The 22,526-nt window shown below is 46.1% G+C and overlaps 1 protein-coding gene across 2 annotated transcripts in view; it reads left to right on the top strand.

The window, feature by feature from the left end:
* Nucleotides 1-701: 701 nt before the first annotated feature.
* Nucleotides 702-22,526, top strand: part of LOC138289403 (sulfotransferase 6B1-like) — a 114,614-nt gene continuing 92,789 nt past the window's right edge. Inside the window, exons 1-2 of one of the 2 annotated variants that reach the window (XM_069230171.1) lie at nucleotides 702-1,016; nucleotides 20,242-20,354. In XM_069230171.1, the coding sequence (XP_069086272.1) occupies nucleotides 854-1,016; nucleotides 20,242-20,354 (276 nt within the window). In that variant the 5' untranslated portion in view covers nucleotides 702-853. The remainder of the gene's footprint in view (nucleotides 1,017-20,241; nucleotides 20,355-22,526) is intronic. The other variant, XM_069230170.1, reaches the window with a different exon arrangement.

The raw sequence follows: 22,526 nt of genomic DNA, 5'->3' as shown, positions 1-22,526 counted from the left end.
GACTTTGTTCTGTTGTGTGACTGAAATGTTGTGGATGAGTTTGCTGTAGGAGATTGCGGTTGGAAGGGTGAAACCTGTTCTTATGTGGACGGTAGTGTGTGGCAGTTTTTAAGACCAGTACATTGTACAAAGGTGATTGTTTCCGAACATTCTTGCGTTATATGGATATCACCCCTTTATTCTTCTAGCGCTAGGATATTCCTCACAAAGCAAAGAGTGGCAGCTGTGAAACAAGAGACAGGGTGAAATCCTAAACGCAGTTTAGCAATTACTAAGGTAATACTAATTTGGGAGCTGTTATTACGTCCCTTAATCAAAACTTTAAGACCAGTTGTCATAAGAGTATGTGGTCTGATCCTGTGGGGAGGGCGGAATCAGTGGCTGTTACCTGCAGCTCATATGTTCATGCACATTATTCTGATGGTGACGTTGGTCATTTGCCTTCCGAGAGCACACAAAGCCTAGAACAATCACCGTTCAATTTGTTTTCTGCGGTCTCAGTGGCTCTAACTCTGCAATCTTCTTTCAATGCCCGGGATGCAGCTAATGTGCTTTAGTGAACTAGTTTGTTCCCGAAGCGCTTTTGACAACCGATGCGTCTGCGGCTTGCGTGCAGGTTTTTCTTGAACTCCGCACGCGATGTTTTTTCGCCCTGTAATTTATACGCAATGGGCGGAGCCAGTGTGCGGATTTGTGTAAGAGTAAATGAGGATAGGGGAGGGCGCAGGAGGAAGGGGTCAGGTTCTCTTGCTCCTGGCACTTCAATTTTCTCGCTGGGAGAGAGTAGACATCCCTGACAGAAGTAACGCGACTTTCTTGAAGCAGAACAGAAGACGGTACCAGACGCTTCAAGATGGGGGACACAGCACACCGAAAGGCCTCCTCCCAGGAGTGGCTCTTCAAATACAGGGGAATTTCGTACCCCAAAATGAGGTGCAGCCTTGACACATTTGAAGCTCTGCAGGACTTTGTTGCCAGGAGGGATGACATGATGTTGGTATCCTACCCAAAATGCGGTAAGTGAATGGGTGTGCTTTAGAGCTGCCAAATAAGGACTCTGTCTAATGGGTGCCTAGTCCAAGAAAGTCCTGACTCTCTACCCAAAAACCGTTTATTTGACGACTCGGGCAGTCAAAGGGGTTGAACCAAAAAAGTATTTCCCAGAATGCAAAGCGCCATTCGATGCTAGAGCTGCGAGAAGGTGTAATTCGTAAGAGGGACCACGTGGCAGCCATGCTGATGGTATGAGTGCAGAACTGCTGAATTTAAAGTAGAATACATTTGTAGTTTTAAGAGCATAAATGGCATGATTAACAAGGCAAGATCATCAATTAAGAGGCAACACTTAATAATGTGCCGTGTATGGGGGACTGCAACAATTCCTACAGATCACAGAAGTATTTATTGTGCAAAGGACACCTGCTGATGCAAGTGGTGGGAATTTCAGACAGCTTGTCTGATGCTTCATTTTATACTTATCTGGTGAAAATTTGTTGCCATATATGTCACCGTGCTCCTAAACTGATGGTTTTATACATGACGATCAAGTACCTTTCTTGGAAAGTTTAACGATCTGAATTTACTTGGTTTCTGATTTAAAGAATAGTCAGCTTTTTGCTATAGCCAAGATTTTTGTGGCAGCTTCTTAACAGGTGTGAAAGGGAATAAATTGATACTCGCAAAGTCTATTCTAAGCACTTTGTAAATTTATAACGAGACTATCAATACATTTATACTTGTGCACTGGAATTAAATATAAAGAAGTTTGTGTGTCTTTCGTGACATGCCACACTTTGCAATATCTAATGGGGTCCATTTCAAAGCGATCAATAAATTCAATCTATAGTTGTTCATCAAGTTGTGCTTTTAACTCGTCATTTCAAAAGATCCCTTAAACTCGGTGGTTTAAATGGAAACATAGAAATGCAGGTACTCACTAACTAGAGCACCTGTTTGCAGCTGGGAAGTTCCAGTACTCTTCCCTTCCAAATGAAAGAAGTGCAGGTACTCAGTACCGGACAGTACCTGCCCATTTAAAGCAACTAGCATTTTTGCCTTGGCTATTGAGCAGAGGCGTATGTGGCAACACTCAGTTCTTGTAATTCTTAATTGCAGAATTCAAACTTAACAAGCATTGGCAAAGCCAATAGGTCTTGCCTTTGCAAGAGCTATTGGCTTTGCCAATATGTTTTAGCCATGTTGTACCCCAGCGTGGCTTCTGTTCAACATGGCTAAAAGTTAGTGGCATGGAAAAGACTAGCCTGGAGTGTTGTGGAGTGGAATGGCCAAGAGTGAAGTAGAGTGTTGTAGAGTGGAGTGGCAAAAAGTGTAGTGTATTGGAGTGGCATAGTGTTGAGGTGCGCTGAGTGTAATACATTGGTGTGGCATAGAGTAGAGAGGATTGGTGTAGAGTGCATTGGCGTAAAGTGTTGCACCGTATAGTGTTCAGTGGCATTGAATTTAGTGTCGCAGAGTGGAGTGGCACATTGTAGAGTGGCGCAACATAGAGTGCTGGGGCATAGAGTGGTGCAGAGTAGAGTATAGTGCCATAAAGTGACGTGGCATAGAGTGCAGAATTGTAAAGAGGAATAGTGCCGAGTAAAGTGGGGTAGCAATCAGTAGTAGAAAGTGCAGTATTGCTGATTAGAGTGTCAGAGAGCAGTGGAGTAGAGTGGCATAGAGAGCAGTGGCATAGAGCACAGTGATGAGGTGCAGAGTGCAGTGGCTTAGAGTGCAGTGATATAGAGTGGAATTATGGAGGGTGCATTGGCATAGAGTGCAGTGGTTAAGAGTAGAGTGGCACAGAGTGAGTGCAGTGGCATAGAGTGGAGTAGAGTGACATAGAGTTCAGTGGCTTAGAGTAGATTGTTTCAGGGTAGTTTGAAGTGGTGAAGAGTTGAGTGGTGCAGGGTAGAGTGCAGTTGCGTAGAGTGGCATAGAGTGTAATGGTCGTGAGTGAGGTGGTGTAGAGTGCAGTGGTGCACAGTCGATTAGAGTGGCGTACAGTGGGTTGGCATAGAGTGCAGGAGCATAGAGTGGAGTGTTATAGAGTAAAGTACATTGGCTTGGAGTGTTTTGGCATTGAGTGCAGTGGCATACAGTGCAGTGTTGCAGTGTCGTAGAGTACAGCGGCGTGGAGTGGATTTGTGCAGAGTAGATAGATGTGGCCTAGATTAAAGTGCTGTAGAATATTGTGCCAAAAAGTGCAGTGGTGTAGAGTGTCGAAGAGTGCACTGGCATAGAGTAGTAGAGTGGTAGAGGGTAGAATAGAGAGGCGTAGTGTCAAGTGGCATATAATGGAGTGGTGAAGAGAGAAGTGGCATGGAGTGGTGAAGAGTAGAGTGCAGTGGTGAGGAGTGTTGTAGAGTGGAGTGGCGTAGAGCAGAGTATTCATGGTATGGTAGCACACTGCCATTACAGACAACACATTTTCAATTGAAATGACCATTACATTTCCCCAGATATAGTTTTACTAGTAAAACTATAGATTGCACAGACGAAAATGTGTGGATATTGCATCACCTAGTTGAATGATTCATTTTGATCATATTCAAGTATTTGTTTCCAACACACTTCAGAAATAACAAAAAATGTGCTTCATTTGTGTGTTCATAATTCTGATTTATTCTGAAATACTCACACAACTCATTTAAATTTTATTGTGAAAAAACCTCTTTTATACCCCCACTATCCAGCAAGATTGTCACATAAATCCTCTCTCTTTGAAGGCAGAGAAAGCAAAGTAAACAAGCTCCCTGGGAAGACAGCGCCTGGCATTTGACCTATGTCTTTGAATGCACAGCAAATGTAACATGATAAGAACAAGAATTACAGGCCTGTTTACGTAAAGGGAGCACTGAGAAGGATTCTGTGACTAAGGTTTTGGCAAGGGAAGGACCAAACGCAAGCTGGCCAGCCTAAAAGCAATAAAGCCAGCAAATGTTAGTTACGAACCACAAACCCAATGGGAAGCAATGGGCAGAATGCATTCCTAGGTCAACTTTCTGAATGTCCCCAAGATGTCTTTACCAAACCAGACAACTCTGCTAAAAAGGAAACATTTCTGAGCATTTGTTTTTCCTGGGGAACATGCATCTCCTCCTCCCAACTGGTGGTCTTGGAGGCACTCAAAATGACAGCTCCATAGCAGAGATTTGAAGGAGAGGAAAATACCTGTACTTTTACTGAAGGCCGATAAGCAGACACACAGGCTGAGACTACCTGCCAGCAGAAATAGGCCACATGTAATTTAGAGAGGGCAATGAGTGTCTTGTTGTGATATGGGGTAGTTCAGTGGTCTAGGGAAGTCACAGGTCTATTATTGGTAGAAATCGGTGCTCCTATGTAGTGTCTTTAGGACTGTTCTCTGCCAAAGTGCAGTGGGTGGTCTAAAAATATTTCTTCTGTGTGTGATATCTGTTTTCAAGATGCATGTAAAGCAGCCAAGCTTGTAGAAAATGTTGGTAACTGTGAAGGACATATTGTTGCAATGTGGTATTTCATAGTCTGGCTGTCGCTGTTTGTGGGTCCGTGTTCCATTCATGTCATTGTCTGTCTCCCTTCGTTCCTCGCCTCTTTTGTTTCCCTGCTGTTCTCCTTACTTTCCTCGTATTCCAGGTTTTCAAGTTAACAAGCAATTATATGTGCTTGTGCTTATATTACAGTTCCACATCAGGGATGTTCTTCAGTCTCGCTAACTCCAGCAACCCTTCTTTAAAATCTGAAAGGAGTGGGGCACCTGTGCTTTGATGCTGCTCTTCCATTACATTCCATTTTGCAGTAGGAATGACATTTATTTCTGAAGAGCTTCTCTAAATTTTGTATGGTATTTACAGGGTCTAGCACAATAACTCTTTTAATAGCATTGGGGCCAGATTTATTAAGGGTTTGTGTTGCACTTGTGTCACGCAATGTAACACTAGGGAAATGCAAGCCCTTAAGTGAGATTTGCTATTCCACACAGAGCCACTTTGCGTGACTCTGCTTGACATATTAAATCTAGAGTAACGCAGGACAGTGGAACTCACTGCCTTGTGTAACTCCGCCCTGGGAAGGCATTCGTTGAATGGAGGCGTGGGTGTTCCCATGCATCTATCCATGCTTTTTGGCAAATTCCCAGTTTTACTTACACAAGTAAACCATGGAATGCATCAAAATGCTATCCCTTCCCAGGAGAGAAAGAATGAGGAGAAATATGTAAATCTTTCCTTATTTTTACTTTTTTCTACCTGTGCTGCATTTTGAAACACACATAGAAAGAGGAAAATGCCCCAATAGATTGTTTTTGTGCAGGAAGTTATCCCTTCCTCCACAAAACAACTCTCCTTGTAAAGCAGGCACCTTAGACCTGTGGTGCAAGGGTGCCTATATTGGTGCTAGCTGCCTGAAGTGTGCCAGTGCTCTGAGAGAGCAGAAGTGGAGCCGGCAAGATGGTGTTCACGTAGCCGGCGGCTGCAGGCCTCGCCACCGACGCTGTGTGGAAGAACGTCTCGCTGCAGAGGATGCAGAGCTACGGTGTAGAGATGTCGCGGCAACGGAGATCTAGATCGTGCTGTATGCCAGTGTTACTTTGCCCCCCCATGCCTGTCGAGGCTGCTGGATTGCAGGATAAGCACCGGGGGGCTCCGGGAGGCTTGGAGTGACCTCAGCAAGAATGGACACCCCCTCCCCTATGCCTGTCGAGGCTGCTGCACCACAAGACAAGCTCTGGGAGGCTCAGAGCTACCTTGGTAAGAAATTACGCACTGAGGTGGTAAAAGTTTCCCGGCTTTCCCTGGAAAATATGCGGCGCGAATGAGATTGTGACAACCCGATGCTGCACTGAGGTTGCTGGACGGTGGGATATCAATGTGGACTGGGCTACACAGCAAGGAGGGTGTGCCTCAGAGGGCAAGGATTGGCCCCCAAGGCGGCATTGTATGGACTTTGAGTGGGCCAGTGAGGAGCACACTCATTTGTATAGTAAGAGAGGTAGAGCATTGGCACAAGATAATAAGAAGGATTGGTGAGTTAATCGGAGTCTGGTCTGGGTTCCGGAAAGTGGGAATGGCGCCAAAAAATATACGAAATGCTGGAGATAAAATGGAGGGGGCTCGTCAGACACGAGCAGCAAAGGATGGCAGTGAGGGATGTTTGGCATGTAGGCGGTCTGCTGTAGGGCCGGCTAAATCAAACAGTAAAGTTGGTGGTGGGACTGTTAAAGATGTGTCGTGTATGGGTAGGGTGCTTCAGACTGATCACAAGGCAAAGGGCAGACCACAACCTGCTATTACTATTTGTTTTCCAATAGAGGGCAAGAGAATGGCAATGTGAACCCTACACTCCCATCTAAGGACGTGCTGACGTGTATGAGGGAGAAACCAGAGGTAATGGACCCTAAAGGGGAGCTCCCACAAGCTAATAGTGGGGCCCTGGAGAGCAACCTGGGCACTGACACGCCACAAACTTGTGGGGGAGGCGGGGTCAGTCAGATGAGTCTAGGAGCCTGAAGGGGCCGATTGAACAGACTGAATTATTCACCAGGGCCCCCATAAACGTAAGCATGCAAATGCAAATGGAGAGCTATAAAAAAGATTCTCAAGACATCCATGGCACTGTTGATGAGCCCCTGGAATCCCATAATAGAAAAGGAAAAGAATTAAGTCTAGCTGGTGCCGAAGCTGTGAAAGGTCTGGATGTGGAGATTAGAAAGCTGGAAAGGGCCGGAAAGAATATGGACTGGTCTAAGGATGAAGGAGATAAATTTTACTCATTAACCGAAGATTCAGAGACCATTAGTAGTGGCAGTAATCAGAGTGAAGATGAAGAGAGTATATCATCAGGTTCTGAGAGCTTATCATCAGCGGTAGGCCCCACAGTAAAATTGCAGCGGCGACACCGTAGGCGTATAAAGTCGCAATCTAGTTCAATAGGTGGAACAGACTTTCCAGGACTGCGTGCTGTGACTCTTAAATGGGACTGCTCAGGAATCAGACTGTCAAGCTTGGAGAATGATTCTAAGGATATCCCGCCTCCTAATGTTGACGCAGAAGAAAATAGTATGAGCAAAATCAATAATACAGCTAGCACAGATACAAACATGCTGCAACTGATGTATGGTACAATAATGGAACTGCAAACTGAAACGCGGACGGAGAGTCGGAGAGCCCGGATGGCCACCAAGCAACTGCAGGTCATGGTAAGAAAGGTAGCTAAGACTTGTGTGGAAATAGAAGACAAGTTAAATACATTGGAGAATAGAACTTCAGTAGTGGAGACAGAGGTCAAGGTTTTGAAAGAGCAGGTGGAAAACCAAGGAGGACAACTAACTGATATCATGTGGAAATTGGAAGACTATGAAAACCGGCAGAGAAAAAATATTTTGTGATTTTTAGGCACAGAAGAAGGCCTGGAGGTTAGTAATATCAGAACATTCATGATCAAGCTCCTGCTTAATGCCTTTCCAGAGCTTATAAAATGGGATTGGGAGGCGGAAGTCCAAAGGGTCCATAGACTTCCACTGGTTATGCGAGTGGGAGAGCGTAGTTCTGAATTAAAACATCCAAGAGCCATATTGTTTTTTTTGGTAATTATCTGTTAAGACTTTTTGGAAAGGCCCGTCCGGATACCCCACGCTGTATTGACAAATGTTACCTCGACCGGATTACTGCCATGTTACAGTAGAGCGCAGATGGAGGCTGCGACAATTGATCAAGCCTTATCAGGACATGGGAGGGGAGTCCTTTTTGCTGGTCCAGCATGGTTGAAGACATTGATTAAAGGGAAAACTAGAATATTTACATCTGAGAATCAAGCAAAGGAATAACTGATGGAACTGAAATCACAGAACTCACAGAACATCGAGTAGAGACAGAACTTTAACGAGGATGGGGGGTAAACACATTTGGTGGAAGCACGGTTGTTTCGGGGTTTGGGGAGGATCTGTGGTCGACACTCTGGGATACCATCATTCAGACCGGTGGTAGTCTGATTGCCCAAACAGTTGGGGGTGGCGAGGGTGGCTGTAGGAAGGTGGGGGAGAAGGAAGGGAGGAGGAGTGGGATGGGGGAAGGGGAGGGAGGGTGAGAAGGAGGGCAGGAGGGAGGCATAAAAAAAGAAAAAGAAAAGGAGGACTGGAAGCTTGTGGTTACAGGGGAGAAATGGGAGGAGGAGATGGTGAGAGTTAAAAAAGGGAGGAATAAGAGTCAAATAATATGGAAGTGCGATATTTGGCATATAAAGAGGGCTGCCAAAAATGGTAAAATGTGTATAATTATCAACAACTGCAGGTGCCTAAGGATAATAGATGAGAATTGACGGGTAAATGGCTAGAATACGGATTGCATCCATAAATATATGTGGGTTAAATAGTCCCCAGAAAAGGCGAAAAATTACTGAAGATTTGAAAATGCTGCGGGCATACATACATTGTCTGCAGGAGACGCATGTAGAGTATTGTAATAGATCTATTCTAAACTCTTTAGGAATGAAGGTAGTAATCTGTACTGAACAGAATGTTAAGACTAAGGGGGTTGCGATATTAGCTGGCAGTAGTAAGTTTAAGTTTACAAAACGGATTGCAGTGAACAATGGAAGATGGGTGGTGTTAGACCTGACAGCCTTAGGGTGGTCACCCCTAACTTTTTGCCTGCCTCCCTCCACTTTTTAGATACTGTTTTTGCTGGTTTTAAGACTCTGCGTACTTTACCACTGCTAACCAGTGCTAAAGTGCATATGCTGTCGCCCTTTAAACATGATAACATTGGATCATACCCAATTGGATTATTGAATTTACTTATAAGCCCCTAGTAAAGTGCACTATATGTGCCTGGGGCCTGTAGATTGAATGCTACTAGTGGGCCTGCAGCACTGATTGTGCCACCCACTTAAGTAGCTTCTTAACCTTGTCTCAGGCCTGCCATTGCAAGGCCTGTATGTGCAGTTACACTGCCAATTCAACTTGGCATTTAAAAGTACTTGCCAAGCCTAAATCTCCCCTTTTTCTACATATGTCACCCCTAAGGTATGCCCTTGGTAACCGCTAAGGCAGGGTACTGTGTAGGCAAAAGGCAGGACATGTACCTGTATAGTTTACATGTCCTGGTAGTGTAAACCTCCTAAATCTGTTTTTAGACTGCTGTGAGGCCTGCTTCCATCATAGGCTAACATTGGGGCTACCCTCATATACTGTTTGAGTGGTAGCTGCTGATCTGAAAGGAGTAGGAAGGTCATATTTAGTAAGGCTAGAATGGTGATACAAAATCCTGCTGACTGGTGAAGGTGGATTTAATATTACTATTTTAGAAATGCCACTTTTAGAAAGTGAGCATTTCTCTGCACTTAAATCTTTCTTTGCCTTACAATCCACGTCTTGCTGGGTTCAGTTGACAGCTCCCTTGTGCATTCACTCAGACACACCCCAAACGTAGGATACTCAGCCTCACTTGCATCTTAAATGGGTCTTCCAGGGCTGGGAGGTTAGAGGGCCTGACACATCTCAAAGGACAGTAGCCTGCCCTCACACAAAGGACTGCCAAACCCCCTACTGGGACCCTGGCAGACAGGATTGTACTGAAAGGGGACCTTGTGCACTTCTAAGCCACTCTTTGAAGTCTCCCCCACTTCAAAGACACATTTTGGTATTTAAACAGGGCTCTGCCCCTACCATTTCAGACACTTCCTGGAGAAGAGAACCTGAACCAGAACCTGCATCCTGCCAAGAAGAACTGCCTGGCTGCCCAAAGGACTCACCTGACTGCTTTCTGTGAAGGACTGCTGCCTTGCTGTTGCCCTGCTGCCTTGCTGCTCTCTGGCTGTGTGAGAAGTGCTCTCCCAGGGCTTGGATAGAGCTTGCCTCCTGTTCCCTGAAGTCTCAGGACCAAAAAGACTTCATCTCTACAGGAAGGACTCCTTGTGTGGCAAAAATCGACGCACAGCCTGCCAGAAACGACGCAAAGCCTGCATCGCGATGAAAAATTCACCGCACACCGAACTGGAACGTCACAGCCCAACTTCGCAACGAGGAGATCGACGCAGCACCAGCATAGTGACTGGAAATTTGATGCACAGCCCACTGGATCGACGCACAGCCGAGCAGGAATGATGTAGCCCAACTTCCAGAAAGGAATCGACGCAGAGCCTGCTGTGCGGTAGAAATTTCTACGCAACGCCCACCAGATCGACGCAGCCTCTGTGACTTTGTCCTGTCAGTATGGGAAATCCACACATCGTCCCCAGGGCCTCCGAAAATCCAGCAACCCCAAGAGGATCCACGACCGAGCGCCAGAAATCAACGCACAGCTGTCTCTGCGTGAAAACTAAACAACGCATCGCCGTGTGCGGCCCGAGAAATCAATGCACACCTCCTTGTTTTCCCCGCATCTCCTCCTCTGCGGTTCTTTGCGGAGATTTTGAACGCAAACCAGGTACTCTGTGCTTGAAAGAGACATTTATTGCTTTTAAAAGACTAAAGACACTGTATATCACTTTTACAGTGATATCTCAACAAATACTTATTGCATCTTAATCATTTTGACCTGCTTTTTATCAGATAAATATTATATATTTTTCTAAACACTGTGTGGTGTATTTATGTGGTGCTATGCTGTGCTATTGCATGATTTATTGCACAAATACTTGACACATTGTCTTCTAGGTTAAGCCTGACTGCTCAGTGCCAAGCTACCAGAGGGTGGGTACAGGATAATTTGGATTGTGTGTGACTTACTCTGACTAGAGTGAGGGTCCCTGCTTGGACAGGGGGTAACCTGACTGGCAACCAAAGACCCAATTTCTAACATTGGTGATCAGCGGTGAGGATAGGACTTGTATTTGTGCAATGACATACAATAGCTAAGTGTTCCCTACCTACCCACAGTTGAAGGTCAACTTGATTTTTTTCTCTTTTTCTGCAATTTTGTTTTTTTTCCTGACATTTTTTTAACTAAAATCCTCATTCAACATGTCTCTGGCTGGGTCTCAAGCAAGAGATGAAGATTTTGATCTGGCCATGCTGGAGACCTACACTGTTAAACAGCTGAAGGGGGTTCTGCAGGGATATGGGAGTAACTACCCAGAAGGCCTCCAGAACGGAGGAATTCCAAAAGGTACTGAGGGCCTGGACAGAAGCCCATTCTGATGAGAATGTTGACGAGGAGGGTCCAGAGGATGGCCCCTCAGAGGATTTATTGCCATTGGTGGGGAAAGTTACCACTGTAATTGTGCCCCCTGCCAAACCAGGGAGCAGTGTCTCTGATCAGGGCCTGACCGCAGAGGAAAGGAGAGAGGAGAGAGAATTCCAGTTGCAAATGGCAAGGTTAACAATTGAAGCTCAACAGGAGGAAAGGAGGGCAGAGAGAGAAGCCAAAGAGGCTGAGAGAGCTGAAGCTGCAGCTGCAGCTGAGAGAGCGTAGGTTGAAAATAAACATTTGCTGGCTCATGAACTGAGTCTCAAGGAGCTGGATATCAAGACAAGATAGTCTGAGTCCGGCAGTGATAGTGGCAGCATACATGCAGGACCTGTTGGGGAGAGAAAGGTTTGTATACCCAAAAATGTGGTGCCAGGTTTTGTGGTGTGAGATGACATTGATAAGTGGTTGGCTGCCTATGAAGTTGCACTAAGGGCTCATGGGACCTATGAGGAGCAATGGGGGGTGGCCTTGTGGTTTTATGTACCAGCAGTGGGGAGGGACACAGTCCTTACACTAGATCCACATGATCAGAATGTCTATGGACCCATGAAAGCCGCCTTACTGGCCAAGTTTGGACTGAACCCTGAAAAATACCGTCACAGGTTTAGGGACAGCACCAAACTTTCCACACAGACTTGGGTAAACTGTTTTGATTTCTCCAATAAGGCACTGAATGGATGGGTGCGGGCAGCAAAGTAAATGATTACAAAGGGTTATATGATTTGATTCTGAGAGAGCATATGCTCAGTATTTGTTTTATAGAGTTGCGCCAGCACTTAGTAGACAGTAAGCTGACTGATCCCAGGAAGCTTGCTGAGGAAACTGACTTCTGGGTTAGCACCAGAGTGTCCAAAAAGGTATCTGGGGGGGACACCCACAAAGGTGGTCAGGATTCCCAACAGAAGAAAGAGGGGAGAGAAAAACTTAAAGGTAAGGGACTCTCAAAAGGCCCCCAAAACAATTCCCAAGGGAGGGGTGGTAACCATTTCTCATCTAAGTTTGGGAAGAAACCAGGGTACTTCGATAAGAAGATAGGGAAGTTCATCCCCAAATCCTTAGAGTGATACCAGCGTGGACAAGGGTGACTCCCAGCGTTCCAAGAGAGCACAGCCCACCACTGGAGGGCAGACACCTGGGTTGGCTAGTGTAGCGCTCGGGAGGGGGAAACAGTCCCAGTTAGCTTTCGGGGGCAGATAGATGTGCCCCTAGTATCCCTGGCAGATAAGGAGATGGTGCCAAAAGCCCACATGCTTGCCAATACTTCCAAGTATAGGCAGTGGGTCACCATTGGTGGGCAAAGGGTGGAGGCTCTGCGAGACACAGGAGCCAGTATGACTACTGTCAAGAGTCAGCTGGTGTCAGCAGAGCAGATAGTCCCTAATACATTCTCCAAGGTCATAGTCGCTGATAATCACGAGAGTCTGGTTCCTTTTGAATGGGGGAGGTGTCTCAGTTACTCCTAAAGTAGCTGTGAGTCCTGCCATGCCTGTAGATTGTCTGTTAGGCAATGATCTTGAGCATACTGCCTGGAAAGAGGTAGAGCTCAGATCCCACCTGGAGATGTGAGGTTTGCCTGAGTGGGTCTGCATGACCACAAGGTCCATGGCTGCCTGGATCAATGGCCCAGACAGCTGCACAGAGGAAGGGCAAGAGGCGTTGGAAACCCACCTCAGATATTCCCACAGTGGTGGATAGGGGTCCCAGAGGAGGAGACCCCTGAGCCAACTGGAGAGGATATTGCTGACCTGGGCAACCCGTCTGAACTTGCTGGCTGGAAAGTAGAGGGTAGGCCAACCAGGGAGAAGTTCTGCAAGACGCAGAAAGAATCCCCCACCCTTGAGGGTCTGAGGCAACAGGCCACAGTCCAAGCAGCATGTGAAGCCTCTCGCGATTACCATATCTACTGGGAGAATGATCTCCTTTACAGTGAGCCTAAGGCTCCAGCCATTGGGGCAGCACGTGTGCTGGTGGTCCTCCAGTGTTGCTGGGCCTTCCTACTGGGTCTGGCTCACGACATGACCCTGGCAGGACATTTGGGCCAAGACAAGACCTTTGCAAGGCTTGTCACCCACTTCCATTGGCCTAGAATGCGGGTTGCCTCAGATAGTTCCTGCAGAGCCTGCCCCACCTGCCAGGCTAGTGGGAAGACAGGGAAAAGGCTTAAGGCCCCCCTGATCCCACTCCCTGTCGTTGGCACCCCCTTTGAAAGGGTAGGCCTCGACGTCATTGGTCCCTTGAACCCCAGAATTGCCTTGGGCAACCGGTTTATCCTGATTTTGGTGGACCATGCCACCCACTATCCAGAGGTGATCCCTCTGAGAACAGTGACTGCACCGGTGGTGACCACAGCCCTGATGGGAATATTTACCCGTGTGGTGTTCCCTAAAGAAGTTGTGTCTGAGAGAGGCACAAACATCATGTCCGCTTACATGAAGTCCAAGTGGGATGAGTGTGGGATAACTTACCGGTTTGCCACCCCTTATCATACTCAATCCAATGGGCTTGTTGAGAGATTCAACAAGACCCTAAAAGGCAGGATCACAGTCCTACCTGAGGCCATGAGATGTAAGTCGGACATCCTCTTGCCATGCCTTCTCTTTCCTTATAGGGAGGTGTCCTAGAAAGGGGTGTGGTTCAGCCCCTTTGAGCTTCTCTGTGGTCACCCTGTCAGGGGACCACTAAGCATAGTGAAAGAGGGCTGGGAGAAGGCTCCCAAGACACCTCCCCAGGATGTGGTCAGTTACATGCTGGCCCTCCGCAACCAAACCCAATGCTTCTGGAAGCAGGCCAAAAGTAACCTTGAGGCCAGTCAAGAGGTGTTGAAGGAGTGCTATGACCGGAAGGCCACTCTGGTCGAATTCTCACCTGGAGACCAAGTTTGGGTAATGGAGCCAGTAGAGCCAAGAGCTCTCCAGGACCGCTGGACTGGCCCATTTAAGATCAAGGAGCGGAAGGAGGAGGCCACTTACCTAGTGGACCTAAAGACCCCTAGGTACCCCCTAAGGGTTCTCCACCACAACCGACTCAAGCCTCATTTTGAGAGGTCAGTATGCTCCTTGTGACAGATGAGGGCATGGAAGAGGAGAGTGAAACTCTCCCCGACCTTCTCTCTGCCAAAGAAGGTGATGGGTCAGTGGAAGGTGTCAATCTATCTGACTCCCTGACTCTCAATCAGAGAAGAGACTGCTACGAGTTGTTGGAGCAGTTCCCTTCCCTGTTTTCCCTTACTCCTGGACTCACCCACCTGTGTGTCCACGAAATTGACACGGGAGACAGCCCCCCTGTAAAGAACAACATTTACAGGTTGTCAGATAAGGTGAAGGCCAGCATCAAGGAGGAAATTGCCAAGATGCTGGTCCTAGGTGTTATTGAGAAGTCCAGCAGTCCCTGGGCCAGCCCTTTGGTGATGGTACCCAAGGCTGCTGTACCCGGTGCCAAGCCAGAACTCTGGTTCTGTGTGGACTACCAGGGTCTCAACTCGGTCACGCGGACTGACGCTCACCCCATCCCCCAAGCTGATGAGCTCATAGACAGACTTGGCGCTGCCAAATTCCTCAGTACTTTTGATCTCACATCAGGGTACTGGCAGATCACCTAGACTGAGGGGGCTAAAGAGAGAGCTGCAGTTTCCACCCCTGAGGGCCATTAGCAATTCCGAGTGGTGCCCTTTGGGTTGAAAAATGCCCTGCTACCTTCCAGCGGTTGGTCAACGGGGTCCTAGCTGGCAAGGATGCCTTCTGCACAGCCTACCTAGATGACATAGCCGTCTATAGTTCAAGCTGGGAGGAACACCTGCTCCACCTCAAGGAGGTGCTTCAGGCTCTGCAACAGGCAGGCCTGACCATCAAGGCTAGTAAGTGCCAGATTGGGCAGGGTTCCGCGGTGTACTTGTGACACCTAGTAGGTGGTGGCAAGGTGCAGCCACTCCAGGCCAAGATTGAAACTATCAAGGCCTGGCAACCACCTAGAACATAGACAGAAGTTAGAGCCTTCCTAGGCCTCACTGGATTCTACTGTAGGTTTATCAAGGGCTATGGATCCATTGTGACACCCTTGACAGAACTTACTTCCAAAATGCAACCTAGGTTGGTGAATTGGACAGAGGCTTGTCAGAAAGCCTTTGACTCCCTGAAGGAAGCCATGTGCATGGCCCTCGTGCTCAAGGCCCCTGATTACTCCCAGGAATTTATTGTGCAGACAGACGCTTCAGAGCATGGCATAGGGGCTGTTCTAGCACAGCTAAATGAGGAGGGCCTAGACCAACCAGTAGTCTTTATTAGCAGAAGACTATTGCCACGGGAACAGAGGTGGAGTGCTATTGAGAGAGAAGCATTTGCTGTGGTCTGGGCACTGAAGAAGCTGATACCATACCTGTTTGGGACTCACTTCCGGGTTCAGACAGACCACAGGCCCTTCAGATGGCTCATGCAGATAAGGGGTAAGAATCCTAAACTCTTGAGGTGGTCCATTTCCCTACAGGGGATGGACTTTACGGTGGAGCATCGCCCGGGGATTGACCACCCCAACGCTGATGGTCTCTCTAGGTACTTCCACCTTAGCGATGAGAGCTTCCAGGAGGTTAGGTAGCTCCCCCCCACTTTCAGCTGGGGGGACACATGTTCGACCTGACAGCCTTAGGGTGGTCACCCCTAACTTTTTGTCTGCCTCCCTCCACTTTTTAGATACTGTTTTTGCTGGTATTAAGACTCTGCGCACTTTACCACTGCTAACCAGTGCTAAAGTGCATACGCTCTCTCCCTTTAAACATGATAACATTGGTTCATAACCAATTAGATTATTTTATTTACTTATAATTCCCTAGTAAAGTGCATTATATGTGCCCGGGGCCTGTACATTAAATGCTACTAGTGGGCCTGCAGCACTGATTGTGCCACCCAATTAAGTAGCTCCTTAACCTTGTCAAGACCTGTGTGTGCAGTTTCACTGCTAATTCGACTTGCCATTTAAAAGTACTTGCGAAGCCTAAAACTCCCAGTTTTCTACATATAAATCACCTCTAAGGTATGCCCTATGTAACCCCTAGGGCAGGGTGCTGTGTCGGCAAAAGGCAGGACATGTACCTGTGTAGTTTACATGTCCTGGTAGTGTAAAACTCCTAAATTCGTTTTTACACTACCGTGAGGCCTGCTCTCTTCATAGGCTAACATTGGGGCTACCCTCATATACTGGTTGAGTGGTAGCTGCTGATCTGAAAGGAGTAGGGAGGTCATATTTAGTAAGGCTAGAATGGTGATACAAAATCCTGCTGACTGGTGAAGTTGGATTTTATATTACTATTTTAGAAATGCCACTTTTAGAAAATGAGCATTTCTCTGCACTTAAATCCTTCTGTGCCTTACAATCCATGTCTGGCTGGGTTCAGTTGACAGCTCCCTTGGGCATTCACTCAGAGACACCCCAAACACAGGATACTCAGCCTCACTTGCATACATCTGCATTTTGAATGGGTCTTCCTGGGCTGGGACGTTGGAGGGCCTGACACTTACGTGTCAAAGGACAGTAGCCTGCCCTCACACAAAGGACTGCCACACCCCCTACTGAGACCCTGGCAGACAGGATTGAACTGATGGGGACCTTGTGCACTATTAAGCCATTCTTTGAAGTCTCCCCCACTTCAAAGGCACATTTGGGTATTTAAACAGGGCTCTGACCCTACCAACTCAGACACTTCCTGGAGTAGAGAACCTTAACCAGAACCTGCATTCTGCCAAGAAGAACTGCCTGGCTGCCGAAAGGACTCACCTGACTGCTTTCTGTGGAGGAGTGCTACCTTGCTGTTGCCCTGCTGCCTTGCTGCTCTCTGGCTGTGGTGAGAAGTGCTCCCCAAGGGCTTGGATAGAGCTTGCCTCCTGTTCCCTGAAGTCTCAGGACCGAAAAGACTTCATCTCTACAAGAAGGACTCCTTGTGGGGTGACAGTCGACAAACAGCCTGCCAGAAACGACGCACAGCCTGCATCGCAGTGAAAAATTCACAAGGTATGGATTAGAGCAAAGACACTTTTTAAAATATTTACAAATATGATACTTCTTAAGTAAGAAAAACGGTGGGATACAGGGATTTGAAAAAAAAACACTCTTGGAGAAGGTAATAGGAGGGGCCTGATTGTCAATAAGTTCTCTATATTCAATGTTTATGTCGGAGCAACCCAATGATCTCGAGAACTATAGCAAGAAGTGGGAAGGTAGCCTTAATAAGGGAGGTATCAAATTTTATGGATCCGTTGAATTTGGATGTACAATGCGGATTTCTTCAGCATTGCAGGCACAGCGTTATAAGACAATATATGACGTATGTTATACCCCATTTCAAATAACTAAATGGGGAGGGTTGGAGGGCTCCCACTGCCCGAGATGTCAGGTATTTGGGGCAGATACTATACATATGTTTGCTACCTGTGTTAAATTGGAGCCGCTGAGAGGGGAAATTAAACAGGTGCTAAAGGGGGTGGTCGGATAGGATGTGGTGCTTACACTGGATATTATGGTTTTAGGTGTATTGGAGAGAGGGGGCAAGCCACAAAAAGCTTTTATTTATACATCAATGTCTGTGTATCGACTATTTGTTGCATCTGTATGGTTAGGCGCACAGCCCCCCTCAGCAGTGGTTGGGACGACTTTTATCTATTGATAATTTGGAGACTGCACTGTATCAACGCAAGGAGAGGAAGGCTAGACGTAAGGGGCAGATAATATGGGGGATTTTTGGGGATTGGGTCAGGTCTAGGTAGTGGTTCAGGGAAAGGAAAATAAGGCACCATTGTTTGTAATGAATTGTCTTTCTTTTCTGCAGAAAAATAATTTTACAAAAATTAAAAAAGAGAGAGCAGAAGTGCACCACATCATAGCAGATCGATGCAGTACTGCTCTCTCCCTTTCATGCAATGCAACACACGCAGCAAGTTGCTTTGCTTCTGTTCGTTGTGTGAAATGTTAGTGAATCTAGTCCTGAAAATTTACTGAGATGCTTGTATTTATGATAGTACCAACAGTGGCCACACAATAATATGTATCGCATAAAAGTGCTGCTCATTCCGCACAAGTGTTGTTAATCATTATAGCCACAAACACACATTTTTATTCCAAATATGGCTCTACAAACATGGCAAAGATGCAATAGCATGAGTGACAAAATGTCTGTTTTCTTTTTGCGGCACCCTATGGATTCTGGTAGAGCCACTGCCTCTCCTGTCATTCATAGTATTACATGAACTTCTGTGGTACACTCTTGTACTATACATCCTAAATGCTCTATGCTGAAGAACTGAGCGGTTTGTGGAACTGACCAGCTAGTCTGGCATTGGCCTGGTCAGATTTAGAAATTCATCTATAACAAATGGGTGCCCGCTAAATGACCCACTGCCAGTAAGTAACCTTTTGAAAAGCAAGCACCAGGGCCTAAGGAGTTTCTCAGACCACTGCAGCTGCCTTGCCAGCATTACTACTGACCATCACACTCTGTCAGGTGTAACAGTTTGAAATATCCCAGCCCACCCAAAGCTCAAAGAATGGTTTCAGCATGCTGGTATTATTAGTTTTTGATATATGTTGAATTGCCAAACACTCTGATGTACTCACCTTAGAAATAGATATACAGCACCACCATGTGGTAGATTTTAATAAGTGCTGGTGTTCGCAATTACTTGCCAGTGCTGTGCACTGGCAAACACCGGTTCAAACGATGCACTGTACTGTAGTTTGTTTTTAATTATAAACCTTGGGCTTCATATAGCAAAATGCTGATTAAAACCACAACTGGACAAGCAACTCACAATACAAGGTACTTACGCTAGAAACAAATTGGAAATGATGTGTATCTCTTGGCATTTCTTGACCTCTGTGTAAATTAAGTAGGTTTTAATGCAGTGGAGTATGTTAGTCATAGAAAGGGACAGTGCTAGTGTTGTGAGGATACTTTAGTTATTACACAAGCACATTATTTTAGCCTAGGCCTGCAGCTTGTGCCCTTTTCACTCCGAGACATGCATTTTTATTCTTCTTTTGCACAGTATTCTGTTATCCTTTTCTCCACACAATATTTTCATTCTATGCTTCATTCAAGGCTGAACATGATCAGTTACTGCTGGCACAAAGCGTTCATCATATCCCCAACTCTCATACACTGAAATATATGTGTTGTCACGTCAGGGCAGTTTTCTCAGAACACCAGCTGTATTCTTATAAAACACCTCACTGCCCCCTATTTGATAGAGTGGAATTTGAACCAGTTGCCATCATTTGCTGCACTTCGCCTTTGCAGTTTCTACGCAGACCTGACACACTCTCTCCCTACATGTGGGAGGAGTCTCATTAGACCAACAGACCTCTTCTTTACCAGCAGTCACAGGTATGAGGGATGGGTTTCTTCCAGGGGGCCTGAGGGGCAGATCAGGATTTAAACTGCCATGCTCTTGATTTGAATCTTAGTAGTGCAGGTAGGGATTCTAGAACCATGGTTGTGACAGTATGGTGGTATTTTTCCTGTGTTTCACTTTTCTTGTCACTGCCTTGCTTTTATTATGTTTTTATTATCCTTATAATTGAAGTACGTGCCTTTTTAAATTGAATGCAGTTGATTCGATAAAACATATTGAACCTAGTCCTGTGTCTGTTTTGCCTCTGTATGTGTGAGACATATGTGACTGAGAGAAAGCGGTAAGATCTGTTCCACCACAGTTTCCCTGATAAATCTAGATGTCATGTAAAGGGGTGCCAAAAATCATCTTTACTCTCAGGTACTGGTGAGGTGCTGCTAGCTGGCTAGAACTGTTAGGCCAATATCTGTCACACGGCTCAGGTGTGGGACTCTGTCCCCGTGCCTGATGGTGCTGTCGCCCAAATCCAGCTGTCTCGCTACTATAACGGGAGTCTCTATGACACAAGCAGGGTGAAATAGGTAATTGCAGAGGTGACACCAACAGTGGGGAGGACCACCTAAGAAAATTTTGGACCCTGGCAGCTCTTTGTGTATTGAATGAGCACTGTCTGAATGTATGGTTAAGTGTTGTCTTGTGTCTTAGCTATGCTATTTCAAGTATGTTACTACTGTTTTCAGGAACCAACTGGTGCCTACAGATATTAAATGATTTGGCAGCTACAGTTTCAGCCAGTGAAGAAATGAAACGAAACTTTGACATTCTCGAATTTGGAGCTGCAGACAAATATAAGGTTGGACTATTCACATCTTTTATCATTAAAGCTGATTTGATGTTGTTGGAAGTTTGCCTATGAAAAAAAAACATTTATGGGTGTAGACTTCAACACAATGGTAGCCGACAGGCTTCAGTGATTGTTTTTGTAGGTAGGGCCAGCGTCATTGTAAGAATGCAGGCATAAACAATCAAACTATATAGTAGTGTCAGCTAAATGATACAACACAAAAAATATATTACTATGTGCCACTGAGATCACATTACATGGGATTTGAGAGGTTAAAGACAAATTATGTGGCTGTAAGGAAATATTCCTTACCTTTGAACCTAAAACTATTTCCCAGGATTCCTTAACTTCCTTTCGCACGGAGCATGTTCCACAGCAGGTCTGCCTGCCTGCTCCATGCTGAAGAACATCTGTCTCTCGTCGAGGATGCAGCAGTGGCCTCACCCAGCGCCGTTCTTTTCTTTCTACTGTACATGCTGGGTTTCCCAACTGCATGAAGGAGTATAGGGTGGCTTCCTGCATGCCAGCTCCTGGCATATGTTGCATGCATGAAAATAATTTTTACCAGGAATTGGGGTATTACGTTATTTATCTATCAAGATATTTCTACTTTTGGTTTTGATATTGTGTTCAATAATTTTTATGTTTGTGCCAATTTGACTTTCTTCTCAATCCAAGATAGCTAGCCCTTTTTGTTTTCAAACAGGTCCCTTTCTGTTTTCTCACTGTACAAGTAGCTCAATTTTACTGTCCAATTATGTCGCAATTGTTCCTCAATCAACGCTTGCTCACTGGACTTTGTGAACTCTGCATCTCTCGAGTTTCTGTTGCTTACTCTTCCCTTGTATCTCTGTTGCTTGTCTGCTCAGCAAGAAGATGTTTTTCTGGTTTCCATGTATTTCTCTTTGCTGGGTTATTTTCTTGGGCAGTCCCAGACTTCCTCTTCAATCTTGCATCTAGTACTGCCTCTGGACTTAAACAAACATCCTTTTCTATGAACAAAGATGAATCTGCATGCATCTACGGTGGTGTTTATTGTGACTAACATTGTCAGGCATGCCTTGAAATGGGCGGTGCCCCTGATTTCTTATGCTAGCTGTGAGAAACTGGGTTACTGGTGGACTAAGGTGTGAACCCTGGTTAAGCAGTCACCACAATCCTTGTCAGTGTAAACCGCAAATTAACATTTGCTCAAACTCCTAGTAGCTTGGCATAGAGCAGTCAGGCTTAACTTAGAGGCAATGTGTAAAGTATTTGTGCAACACTTCAAACAGTAATAACGTGAAAAACCCATACAAAAGGGATCCCACAACAAGTTAGAAAAAATAGGAAAATAGAGGAAAATGTAATAAATAAATAAAAGAAGAACAAACTATTGAAAATCCAATCAGTAGAACCAGAGTTATGTATTTTTAAAGGTTTTAGGTTAAAATAGCGCAATAAAGCACCAACCAGATATCTGGTTGCGCTGGATCAGGTCAAAGTCAAAAGTTTGGGCTGACTGCAATAGGGCACAGGTCAACTACAGTCCCCAGGTTAGTCCTGTTGAAGTTTAACCTTCTCAAGACAGCGCCAACTGTCCCATTTGCATTGGAGAGGGTGACAAGGAGCAATGAGAGTGCCATGGGAGGCTGTCTGCATATCGCGAGGAGCAGGCCGGGTATCACAGATGTGCAGGCTTGAGCTTCATGTTGGTGGTCCTCTGCGAGCAGTTGATGCTAAAGTGTAAAGAATCGGGTTAGCAGCGCTTAGTGTAGAATTGCGATGTGAGGTCTTGTGTGAACAGGCTTGTTCATGATCGCGAAGAGACCAAAAGCTTGTTTTTAGCTCACTGACCCATACTAAGGGTCTAGGACCTGAGGGGCACCACTTGGGGGTAAGCAACCCACAATAGCTGGGTTCAGGGGCTGGTACAGGATGTTGGGGAGCTTCCTGTGTCACTGAGGCTCCGTTCAGGAGGCCATCAGACTAGCCCGTGGAATCAGTCTGTTGTCTTGGGTTCAAGATGAAGTTGCTGGTTCAGTTCTCCTTCTCAGGCAGGATTTTAGCAGGTCAGCACAGCAGGACAGCAGTTTCTTCAGAGCAGCAGTCCGGCAGAGTGGCAGGCCTTTGAGCAGCACAATAGTCCTTCTAACTGGCAAAGTATCCACAAGTCCAGAAGTGTACTGAAGAGTTGGTGTC

This window comes from Pleurodeles waltl, chromosome 1_1 (genome assembly GCF_031143425.1).
Source record: "Pleurodeles waltl isolate 20211129_DDA chromosome 1_1, aPleWal1.hap1.20221129, whole genome shotgun sequence".
NCBI classification, from domain to species: Eukaryota; Metazoa; Chordata; class Amphibia; order Caudata; family Salamandridae; genus Pleurodeles; species Pleurodeles waltl.
This window is presented reverse-complemented; position numbering and strand designations above follow the sequence as displayed.